Below are 12,920 nucleotides of genomic sequence, written 5' to 3' on the forward strand. Positions count from 1 at the left end.
TGCGCATGCGCGAACTAACGCGCAATGGCGGCACCCTCTCCTTCAGCCGCCGAGCTGGTGGCAGCGCGATCGCGGCCTTAGCGACGGCCCGATCGCGTCCCCGGCAACCGGCCTGCGCCTCAAAGCAACGCTCTGCTCCCTGCACTGGCCCCCACCCTCGCGAAGTGCCGGCGGGTCCGTCGCAGCCTCCGGCGGCACCCGCTACCGCACGGCACTCGCGGAGGGGGGCCAGAAAGCTTAATTTTACCTCGGGGCTACATAACCTTTAATGCTCATTCCCTTGGAGCAGTTGCTTGGATTCCAAGAAACATTGCAAATGTGTAGCCTAATGCAAAATAAATTGCTTGCACGGCATTAGGAAATGGTAGTGACATGGTGTGACCAGCAATGTGGATAGAGTTTAGTTACCTGCACAGGTAGGGGCTGGGACTGTCCATTCTCCCAAAGCATTGCACAATACTGTGTTCGCGCCATTTAATATAAAGCCCTCTTCACAATGGAATCTGCAGCTGGAGTTATATTGGAAGTCTCCAAGTGCATGGACACAGTTCATCCGCCCATAAGAGGGACTCTGCAGAACCTCACACACTACAGCTAGAAGCATAGAGCAAGAAGACAATATTTGAAGAAGATAAGTTTACACAATTCTAATTTAAATGAGCAGGAAGCAGTGAGTGGGGAAGAAAAATAAAATAGTTGTTACCCCTCAACTTTAATGAGTAAATGTACATTATGCAGATTTTTGCTGAAGAGGTTAGATACAGGCGGCGGCCATCTTGGATTGGCTTTGTATCATGTATTCCAATACTGTGTCACTAAGACAATGTGGCTGATAAAGTTATACAAGGTGTTTGTAAGTTTATGTCCCGACGGCGGCCATCTTGGATTGGACGTGTATCATGTATCCCGGGTGACTATGGTCACAGATGCAGCGCATCAATTCACCATCACCAGAGACCATTATACACCACCAATGAAGAGCGAACAAATTTTATTTAAGAGCAGGTGTAGGATAGGGTGCTAGATTCCTGACAAAGCTATTTCTCTAGCGAAATGCGTCAAATCGAGGCAGATACCAAGACACGTGGAGGAGAGACACTGAGCTGTTCGTTGCTTCTTGTGGCCGCAATTAGGAGCACCTGTGGCGGAGCGTCTCCATTCCAAACCTAATCGCGATTCCTGGAGAGGAGGGGCGGTGAGATCATCATATGCCTGTACCTCTGATTCCTTATTGCCTGATAATTTCTTATACAGGCATACCCCGGTTTAAGGACACTCACTTTAAGTACACACGCGAGTAAGTACATATCGCCCAATAGGCAAACAGCAGCTCACGCATGCGCCTGGCAGCACGTCCTGCACAACAATACCGGCTCCCTACCTGTCCCGAAGCTGTGCGCAAGCGGGGAGACTGTAGAGCCTGTTACAAATGCGTTATTTACATCAGTTATGCACGTATATGACGATTGCAGTACAGTACATGCATCGATAAGTGGGAAAAAAGGCAGTGCTTCACGTTAAGTACATTTTCACTTTACATACATGCTCCGGTCCCATTGGGTACGTTAATGCGGGGTATGCCTGTGCTTTGTAAGTGAGCACTTGTGAAGTGTTTTTTAATTCATTAAATTGTTGCACAGTTCGCGCTATGGTGTGTTCTTGTCCTCTGCTGTAGTGCACCCTATCCATACCAGCCTGGTCCCCAGATGCCCCTCTACGTGGGACTACTGTTCGTGTACACTTTATGTGTGAAATTCCTTTACTCACTGTCTGCTTGTGAGTAGAACCTTTGCAGAATTTCATATGATTTTCATTTTTGTGCTTTACTGTATTGCACTATTTTTGTGATCTCTCCTCTTTTACATGTGCATGGTGTCCCGCTCCCTTGTCACCTCTACCCACTACGTCCCAGGGGAAACGAAGACTTTCCCATCTTGTCTAGGTTGAGTGGGTATCCATTGTTTATTCATTTTAGTTTTATTTTATATGTGTATTGCAATTTTTGGGGTTAATTTCTTGTAGTGAGCCCTGGTTACCAGAGGGTGTCACTATTTCACTGTTTTAATTTGGATTATTTTTTTGTGGCACTTTCTCCTCTTGAGCGCCAACCCTGGTTATTTTCTTGCTAGATACAGTATAGGCAGAGTATTGATCAGGGAGCAATCTGATTGCTATTTACTTGAGTCATGCTGGTATATATTTATAAATAATCTGAATCAATAATAATATAGTGTGCGTATATCACTCAGGTTTGAATTTAAAAAAAGGTTGAACATGACTGATATGCAGTATGTCATTTGTCAACCTCATGTACTGTGTAATGTACCTGATGAAAGACCATGTTGCTTTTTTACTGAAATGGCCAAAATGGCAATGTTTTATTTCAAAATTATTTTAGTAAATAAAAATATCACATGTGGTGCATTTTCATGTCTCAGACAGGTCTGCAACTCTGTATTTCCCCATTTTCGCTAAGCAAACAGTTTCCACTGCGGCTAGGGATTCTGGGTAATGACATGCAAATGAGCACCGTTTGTAACTCCTTACTTCTCATCAATTTTCACACAGTCCCCTAAGAGTTAAAATAAAATGAGTAAAATCATTTCACTAGTGTTCACCAATGAGAACATTTTATCAGATGACAGATAATAGATGCATCATAGTCTAAGAGTGTCCTATAACCTATAATGCTCATTCCCTTGGAGCAGTTGCTTGGATTCCAAGTAACATTGCAAATGTGTGGCCTAATGCAAAATAAATTGCTTGCACGGAAATAGGAAATGGTAGTGACATGGTGTGACCAGCAATGTGGGTAGAGTTTAGTTACCTGCACAGGTAGGGGCTGGGACTGTCCATTCTCCCAAAGCATTGCACAATACTGTGTTCGTGCCATTTAATATAAAGCCCTCTTCACAATGGAAGCTGCAGCTGGAGTTATATTGGAAGTCTCCAAGTGCATGGACACAGTTCATCCGCCCATAAGAGGGACTCTGCAGAATCTCACACGCTACAGCTAGAAGAATAGACCAAGAAGACACTATTTGAAGAAGACAAGTTTACACAAGTTAAGCTGCATTTGGAATTGTATTGGAAGTCTCCATGTATATGGGAACAGGTCACCCAGCCAGAAGTGGAAATCTCCAAAGCCTTGCATGTGACAGCTAAAATATAGAATACAATAACCGAGTGAGACAAAACTGGGCTTGTTTGGTTTGGCCGATACAGTAGATGTTACAAGAGAATAGTGATTATTTGGGTAACTTTTTTGTTTTTTCATGGGTCATCGAGTTTATTTTGGGTCAAGAAAACACAAATTAGCCCACTTTGCCAAATGTTCACGGTTACAGCCTAATTTTTCCACACGGCCACTTACAATTCATGTTTCCTTAAAACGTAATCTCAAACTATTTGCATATCCTCCTGCACCTCGCTATTTCCAAGTTCCCCATTTTCACAAACTGTAACTCTTTAAGGGAAGGGGCCCATTCATTTGGCGTTGGTATGAGACTGTGGGAATATGAGCGTGACATCATCCGATGTGGCTTCCTAATGGCCCACATGACGCGGAACTTAAAAAAGCAGAGCGGTACTGGCACTCCCTTCGGAGGTAAGCATCTCTGGAAGCAGGGGTCCCGCGGAGCTAACATTAATGGGGTTCAGCTCCAGAGACCCCCTGCTATAAACCCGTGTAAAAAAAACCCCAATACAGCTCAACTCTGTTATAACGCGAATCTGCTTATAACGCGATGCAAGCGTGGCTCCCAATTTTCGTATGTATGAATACTTTACAACACGATTATTGTTATCTTAAATACTTTATTGTACAATGCATACAATTGTACATTATTTATAACAAGATCCGCTTATAACGCGATGTGATTCTTTGGACCCCAAGCACAGCGTTGTAAGGGGATTGAGCTGTAATAATTAAATAAAGTGCTTGGATTGCCTCTAAAAAAATGGTGTCTTTTTTCAGAGCAATCAGGACTAGGCCAGACGTGAAAGGGGAATCTTGCCTGACATTTACATTGTGGGGTGTCGGCAGTTCCTTTGTTAAATCTGGTGCAATTCTATTGCTCTGTCTTTCTCCCACTTTTCCAGATGGGAAATTAGAATTGGTATTGGTTTTGGAGTGACCGATGTCCACAAGCTTCCTTAGAGGTTTACCTCACTTAAACGAATGTGTGACATCGCACCCATAACACAAGCTTTTAAAGCTTCCGCACATGTCTATAATGGGTATGCCGGGACACAAAGGCAACGATCACGTGTTAGGACTGTTCTATAGAGTGTGTGGCCGTGCGCGCGCAAGCTTTTTGTGTCTATACGGTGAGCGAAACTTGACACATACACACAAGCACACAAAAACATCCATACACATACATACACATACATACACACACACAAATACATATACACGTATACACACATATATACATACATTTTAGAAGCGGTGGCGGCGCAAATTCTTTATTTTCCTCATCTTCCCCGCTGTTGGCCGGTTCAACGCTCGCTGCCGGGCGTGCGCGCGGCACCGTTATAGACTGACCTAAGCCAACTACGCAGTATAGAACAGCCCTTATATAGGACCTACGAGCATAGTAAGCGCTGGCACTCATCACATCACATCTAAATGACTTAATACCTTGTCAAATAAAACATGTAGAGGAGAAGAATTGGATTACACTATTGGCCACATTTAGAAAGCAGTGCTATGACATGAGACACATTTTGACCCCGTAAAGAAGGTGTCTTAAAGTGTAGCGCTGCTTAGTAAATATGGGCCAAAATGCCTTGGTGTTATGTAACTAGGGATAGATTTATTAAACGGAGATCTAACTTGCAATCCAACAAGTTTCTCTTGAAGAGAAGTGGTTATAAGTGAAATAGTGAAACTGCAGTGTTGCTTCATATAAAGGGCAGTGGTTATAAACATATTGAATCTAGCAATTGATGTTTAGTTACCTGCACAGGTAGGGGCTGGATCTGACCATTCTCCAGATGCCTGGCACAACACTGTTTCTGATCCTTGTAATATAAAGCCCTCTTCACAATGGAAGCTGCAGCTGGAGTTATATTGGAAGTCTCCAAGTGCACGGACACAGTTCATACGCCCGTAAGAGGGACTCTGCAGAATCTCACACACTACAGCTAGAAGAATAGATGGGGTTGCCAGGTGGCAATAAAAAAATACTGGACACCCATGCCCCACAAATGCATATAAAAAATACCCGCACACCCCACAAATGCATATAAAAATACCCCCACACCCCCCAAATACATTTAAAAAATACCCCCACCTCCCCTCAAACACATTTAAAAAATACCCTCACCTCCCCCAAATACATTTAAAAAAAATACCCCCACCTCCCCAATACATATAAAATATACCCCCACCTCCCCAATACATATAAAATATACCCCCACCTCCCCAATACATATAAAATATACCCCCACCTCCCCAATACATTTAAAATATACCCCCACCTCCCCAATACATTTAAAATATACCCCCACCTCCCCAATACATTTAAAATATACCCCCACCTCCCCAATACATTTAAAATATACCCCCACCTCCCCAATACATTTAAAATATACCCCCACCTCCCCAATACATTTAACATATTCACCATCATCATTATCTCATCTCCCCAGTCTGGCCCCTATCACCATCTTGTCCCCCCCCCATCATCATCATCTCACCTTCCCCCCATCCTCTTACCCTGCCCCCCATCATCTCACCCTGGCCCCCCCATCCTTTCACCATGTCACCCTGCCCCCCCATCCTCTCACCCTGGCCCCCCCATCATCTCACCCTGGCCCCCCCATCTTGTCAACATCTCACCCTGCCCCCCCCATCCTGTCAACATCTCACCCTGCCCACCCCCATCCTGTCACCATCTCACCCTGCCCCCCCTTTCCTGTCACCATCTCACCCTGGCCCCCCCCTCCTGTCACCATCTCACCCTCCCCCCCATCCTGTCACCATCTCATCTTGCGCCCCCCATTCTGTCACCATCTCACCCTGCGCCCCCCCATCCTGTCAACATCTCACACTGTGCCCCCCCATCCTGTCACCATCTCACCCTGCCCCCCCCATCCTGTGTCTGCCCCCCCCATCCTGTGTGTGCCTCCCCCATCCTGTCACCATCTCACTCTTGCCCCCCTTCCTGTCACCATCTCACCCTAACGCCCCCCCCCCATCCTGTCACCATCTCACCCTGCCCCCACCATCCTTTCACCATCTCACCCTGCCCCCCCATCCTGTCACCATCTCACCCTGCCCCCCCCATCCTGTCACAATCTCACCCTGGACCCCCATCCTCTCACCATCTCACCCTGCCCCCCCCATCCTGTCACCATCTCACCCTACCCCCACCCTGTCACTATCTCACCCTGCCCCCCTATCCTGTCACTATCTCACCCTACCGCCCAATCCTGTCACCATCTCACCCTGGCCCCCCATCCTCTCACCATCTCACCCTGGGCCCCCCATCCTGTTACCATCTCACCCTGCCCCCCCATCCTGTTACCGTCTCACCCTGCCCCCCCATCCTGTCACCATCTCACCCTGCCCCCCCCATCCTGTCAAATCTCACCCTGGCCCCCCATCCTGTCACCATCTCACCCTGCCCCCCCCCATCCTGTCACATCTTACCCTGCCCCCCCATCCTGTCGCATCTCACCCTGCCCCCCCCCCATCCTGTCACATCTCACCCTGTCCCCCCATCCTCTCACCATCTCACCCTGCCCCCCCTCCCCAATCCCCAATCTGTGTCCTTACCTTATTGCCAGGAAGGACACAGACATGTGTGGGCTCCACCCCCGCTGTCCTCTGATTGGCTCTCCGCTCCTCCAATCAGGGACAGGCTGCACACACACACACACACACACGAGTGCTCCTGCCCGCCCCAGTCTCAGTACTACTCTCTGCACTGCCTGCCCTCAGTCCGCCCTCGCGCCGCCCTCCGCCACCGCAAAAGTGGTAATACCGGACACATATGTATCTGGTATTACCTCCGATTTTATACCGGACATGCAACGGAATTACCAGCCTGTCCGGGTGAAAACCGGACATCTGGCAACCCTAAGAATAGAGCAAGAAGACAATATTTGAAGAAGATAAGTTGCACAATTCTAATTTAAATGAGCAGGAAGCAATGAGTGAGGAAGAAAAATAAAATAGTTGTTACCCCTCAACTTTAATAAATAAATGTACATTATGCAGAGATATGCTGAACAGGCTAGATACAGTATAGGCAGAGTATTGATCAGGGAGCAATCTGCTTGCTATTTACTGGAGTCATGCTGGTATATATTTATACATAATCTGAATCAATAATAATATATTGTGCGTATCTCACCCAGGTTTGAATTGAACAAAAGGTTGAACATGACTGATATACAGTATGTCATTTTTCAACCTCATGTACTGTGTAACGTACCTGATGAAAGACCATGTTGCTTTTTACAGAAATGGCCAAAATGGCAATGTTTTATTTCAAAATTATTTTAGTAAATAAAAATATCACTTGTGGGGCATTTTCATGTCTCAGACAGGTCTGCAACCCTGTCTTTCCCCATTATCGCTAAGCAAACAGTTTCCACTGCAGCTAGGGATTCTGGGTAATGACATGCAAATGAGCACCGTTTGTAACTCCTTACTTCTCATCTATTTTCACACAGTCCCCTAAGAGTTAAATAAAATGAGTAAAATCATTGTACTAGTGTTCACTAATGAGAACATTTTATCAGATGACAGATAATAGATGCATTATAGTCTAAGAGTGTCATATAACCTATAATGCTCATTCCCTTGGAGCAGTTGCTTGGATTCCAAGTAACATTGCAAATGTGTAGCCTAATGCAAAATAAATTGCTTGCACGGCATTAGGAAATGGTAGTGACATGGTGTGACCAGCAATGTGTGTAGAGTTTAGTTACCTGCACAGGTAGGGGCTGGGACTGTCCATTCTCCCAAAGCATTGCACAATACTGTGTTCGCGCCATTTAATATAAAGCCCTCTTCACAATGGAAGCTGCAGCTGGAGTTATATTGGAAGTCTCCAAGTGCATGGACACAGTTCATCCGCCCATAAGAGGGACTCTGCAGAACCTCACACGCTACAGCTAGAAGAATAGAGCAAGAAGACAATATTTGAAGAAGATAAGTTTACACAAGTAAAGCTGCATCTGGAATGGGATTGGAAGTCTCCATGTATATGGGAACAGGTCATACGCCCGTAAGAGGGGCTCTGCAGAATCTCACACACTACAGCTAGAAGAATAGATGGGGTTGCCAGGTGGCAATAAAAAAATACTGGACACCCATGCCCCACAAATGCATATAAAAAATACCCCCACACCCCACAAATGCATATAAAAATACCCCCACACCCCCCAAATACATTTAAAAAATACCCCCACCTCCCCTCAAACACATTTAAAAAATACCCTCACCTCCCCCAAATACATTTTAAAAAAATACCCCCACCTCCCCAATACATATAAAATATACCCCCACCTCCCCAATACATTTAAAATATACCCCCACCTCCCCAATACATTTAAAATATACCCCCACCTCCCCAATACATTTAACATATTCACCATCATCATTATCTCATCTCCCCAGTCTGGCCCCTATCACCATCTTGCCCCCCCCCCCATCATCATCATCTCACCTTCCCCCCATCCTCTTACCCTGCCCCCCCACCATCATCTCACCCTGGCCCCCCCATCCTTTCACCATGTCACCCTGCCCCCCCCCCCATCCTCTCACCCTGGCCCCCCCATCATCTCACCCTGGCCCCCCCATCCTGTCAACATCTCACCCTGCCCCCCCCCATCCTGTCACCATCTCACCCTGCCCACCCCCATCCTGTCACCATCTCACCCTGCCCCCCCTTTCCTGTCACCATCTCACCCTGGCCCCCCCCCCCCTCCTGTCACCATCTCACCCTCCCCCCCATCCTGTCACCATCTCATCTTGCGCCCCCCATTCTGTCACCATCTCACCCTGCCCCCCCATCTTGTCAACATCTCACACTGTGCCCCCCCATCCTGTCACCATCTCACCCTGCCCCCCCCCATCCTGTGTCTGCCCCCCCCATCCTGTCACCATCTCACTCTTGCCCCCCTTCCTGTCACCATCTCACCCTAACGCCCCCCCCCATCCTGTCACCATCTCACCCTGCCCCCACCATCCTTTCACCATCTCACCCTGCCCCCCCATCCTGTCACCATCTCACCCTGCCCCCCCCCCCATCCTGTCACAATCTCACCCTGGACCCCCATCCTCTCACCATCTCACCCTGCCCCCCCCCATCCTGTCACCATCTCACCCTACCCCCACCCTGTCACTATCTCACCCTGCCCCCCTATCCTGTCACCATCTCACCCTACCGCCCAATCCTGTCACCATCTCACCCTGGCCCCCCATCCTCTCACCATCTCACCCTGGGCCCCCCATCCTGTTACCATCTCACCCTGCCCCCCCATCCTGTTACCGTCTCACCCTGCCCCCCCAGCCTGTCACCATCTCACCCTGCCCCCCCCATCCTGTCAAATCTCACCCTGGCCCCCCATCCTGTCACCATCTCACCCTGCCCCCCCCCCCATCCTGTCACATCTTACCCTGCCCCCCCATCCTGTCGCATCTCACCCTGCCCCCCCCCATCCTGTCACATCTCACCCTGTCCCCCCATCCTCTCACCATCTCACCCTGCCCCCCCTCCCCAATCCCCAATCTGTGTCCTTACCTTATTGTCAGGAAGGACACAGACATGTGTGGGCTCCACCCCCGCTGTCCTCTGATTGGCTCTCCGCTCCTCCAATCAGGGACAGGCTGCACACACACACACACACACACACGAGTGCTCCTGCCCGCCCCCAGTCTCAGTACTACTCTCTGCACTGCCTGCCCTCGCTCCGCCCTCGCGCCGCCCTCCGCCACCGCAAAAGTGGTAATACCGGACACATATGTATCTGGTATTACCTCCGATTTTATACCGGACATGCAACGGAATTACCAGCCTGTCCGGGTGAAAACCGGACATCTGGCAACCCTAAGAATAGAGCAAGAAGACAATATTTGAAGAAGATAAGTTGCACAATTCTAATTTAAATGAGCAGGAAGCAATGAGTGAGGAAGAAAAATAAAATAGTTGTTACCCCTCAACTTTAATAAATAAATGTACATTATGCAGAGATATGCTGAACAGGCTAGATACAGTATAGGCAGAGTATTGATCAGGGAGCAATCTGCTTGCTATTTACTGTAGTCATGCTGGTATATATTTATACATAATCTGAATCAATAATAATATAGTGTGCGTATCTCACCCAGGTTTGAATTGAACAAAAGGTTGAACATGACTGATATACAGTATGTCATTTTTCAACCTCATGTACTGTGTAACGTACCTGATGAAAGACCATGTTGCTTTTTACAGAAATGGCCAAAATGGCAATGTTTTATTTCAAAATTATTTTAGTAAATAAAAATATCACTTGTGGGGCATTTTCATGTCTCAGACAGGTCTGCAACCCTGTCTTTCCCCATTATCGCTAAGCAAACAGTTTCCACTGCAGCTAGGGATTCTGGGTAATGACATGCAAATGAGCACCGTTTGTAACTCCTTACTTCTCATCTATTTTCACACAGTCCCCTAAGAGTTAAATAAAATGAGTAAAATCATTGTACTAGTGTTCACTAATGAGAACATTTTATCAGATGACAGATAATAGATGCATTATAGTCTAAGAGTGTCATATAACCTACAGTATAATGCTCATTCCCTTGGAGCAGTTGCTTGGATTCCAAGTAACATTGCAAATGTGTAGCCTAATGCAAAATAAATTGCTTGCACGGCATTAGGAAATGGTAGTGACATGGTGTGACCAGCAATGTGGGTAGAGTTTAGTTACCTGCACAGGTAGGGGCTGGGACTGTCCATTCTCCCAAAGCATTGCACAATACTGTGTTCGCGCCATTTAATATAAAGCCCTCTTCACAATGGAAGCTGCAGCTGGAGTTATATTGGAAGTCTCCAAGTGCATGGACACAGTTCATCCGCCCATAAGAGGGACTCTGCAGAACCTCACACGCTACAGCTAGAAGAATAGAGCAAGAAGACAATATTTGAAGAAGATAAGTTTACACAAGTAAAGCTGCATCTGGAATGGGATTGGAAGTCTCCATGTATATGGGAACAGGTCATCCAGCCAGAAATGGAAATCTAAAAGCCTCGCATGTGACAGCTAAAATATAGACTACAATAACCGAGTGAGACAAAACTGGGCTTGTTTGGTTTGGCCTATACAGTAGATGTTACAAGAGAATAGTGATTATTTTGGTAACATTTTTGTTTTTTCATGGGTCATCGAGGTTATTTTGGGTCAAGAAAACACAAATTAGCCTACTTTGCCAAATGTTCACGGTTACGGCCTAATTTTTCCACACGGCCACTTACAATTCATGTTTCCTTAAAACGTAATCTCAAACTATTCGCATATCCTCCTGCACCTCGCTATTTCCAAGTTCCCCATTTTCACAAACTGTAACTCTTTAAGGGAAGGGGCCCATTTATTTGGCGTTGGTATGAGACTGTGGGAATATGAGTGTGAGAGCACGGTTGGCCTCTTGGTCACATTGATGCAAAGTACATCGTGAATGAGACCTTTCAATTATTATTTCGGCAAGCACCTGGGTTTCTCCATAAATAACACCCACCCCAGACCTTCTTGGTTGAACATGTTCTGCTTTTCATTTCCAACACTTCTTATGTCCTTACTAAAAAAACCTTTTCTTTTGGCTGATATCTATTTTTGCCATAAAAGCCCAAACCCCTTCTTCTTCCTTTCTTTACCCCTTTCTTATCTCCTCCCTGACTTCTTCCCAGTCTCCTGTTCTTATGTCCCATTCTGTATTCCCACCCCATTTGTTACTGCCCATTTCTTGTCTCCATGCTCACCGTGTCTCTGCTTCCTCCCATCTCGCTTCCTTTCCTGTTAATGTTACAAATGTCCCCTTATCTTTACATTAGCTGCCATCATTTTTTTAAATTTACTGTCTAAAATCCAAGTATACAAACTCACAATCCAAGTGGTAGATTGACAGGCAATTGGAGGGTCGTTCATCAAAGTCTCTTGGCTGCAAAACATGGACAAAAATACTGCACCTGGTGTGTTAATCAAAACATTCCCACTGTAACAATTGGATTTTCTTGTTTGATAACTCTGCTACAGTGTTTTTGCACACATTTTGCAGCAGGGAGATTTTGATAAATGACCCTCATTAAGATAGACTAAGTACATTATCAGACAGTTATTATGCACGGCTAACATGGTAAGTGAGTGCATTAGAAACAGTGGTCTGTCTCCAGGGCCATATTTCCGAAGACGTGCTACGTCATAAGACACATTATGACGCCAACAACCGCTGTAAGATGCTTATGTACCAATTATTAAATATGGCTTATTATATTGTGTAGGTTATTGAAATGCTTCATAATAAGGGGTTCCAATGAGAATTGAGGTATGGGAAAGTGGCCTCTGTGTTCATACCACACATCTCTTATCCTCATTTCACCCGTCTTCCGATGCTATCCGTCCATATTACCCAACCCACACCACTACAGAGTATGTGACATTGGTTTGGGTGCAAAAGTGCCTGCAATAGATTACCGTGCATGCTTCTACTGTAACCCCCAACAGAGAATACGTTAGAAGAGTAGCATAAAAATAGATGCTTGTTTCACATATCTGTAAGTTTCTTCTTGCATCATACTGTCTTGTGAAACATGTTATTACAATGTATAACTGACTTAAAAATGCAATATAAGGGCATTTTTTTTTGTTTACATTAATTAATTTTTTTTTTCTATGCAGGATTGAAGCAGGGGATTTTCAGAGCT

At 46.1% G+C, this 12,920-nt stretch overlaps 1 protein-coding gene across 4 annotated transcripts in view; it reads right to left on the reverse strand.

The window, feature by feature from the left end:
• Positions 1-12,920, reverse strand: part of LOC142503905 (P-selectin-like) — a 160,381-nt gene that overhangs the window by 59,615 nt on the left and 87,846 nt on the right. Inside the window, exons 1-2 of one of the 4 annotated variants that reach the window (XM_075616823.1) lie at positions 7,948-8,144; positions 4,966-5,151 (exon numbers count right to left, since the gene is read on the reverse strand). The exons of the other annotated variants lie outside the window; for them this stretch is intronic. Coding sequence (XP_075472938.1) covers positions 4,966-5,151; positions 7,948-8,092 — 331 coding nt within the window. The 5' untranslated portion in view covers positions 8,093-8,144. Of the gene's footprint in view, positions 1-4,965; positions 5,152-7,947; positions 8,145-12,920 lie in introns of those variants that run through there. 4 annotated transcript variants of the gene reach the window in all.

Source organism: Ascaphus truei, chromosome 10 (genome assembly GCF_040206685.1).
Source record: "Ascaphus truei isolate aAscTru1 chromosome 10, aAscTru1.hap1, whole genome shotgun sequence".
Lineage (NCBI taxonomy): Eukaryota > Metazoa > Chordata > Amphibia > Anura > Ascaphidae > Ascaphus > Ascaphus truei.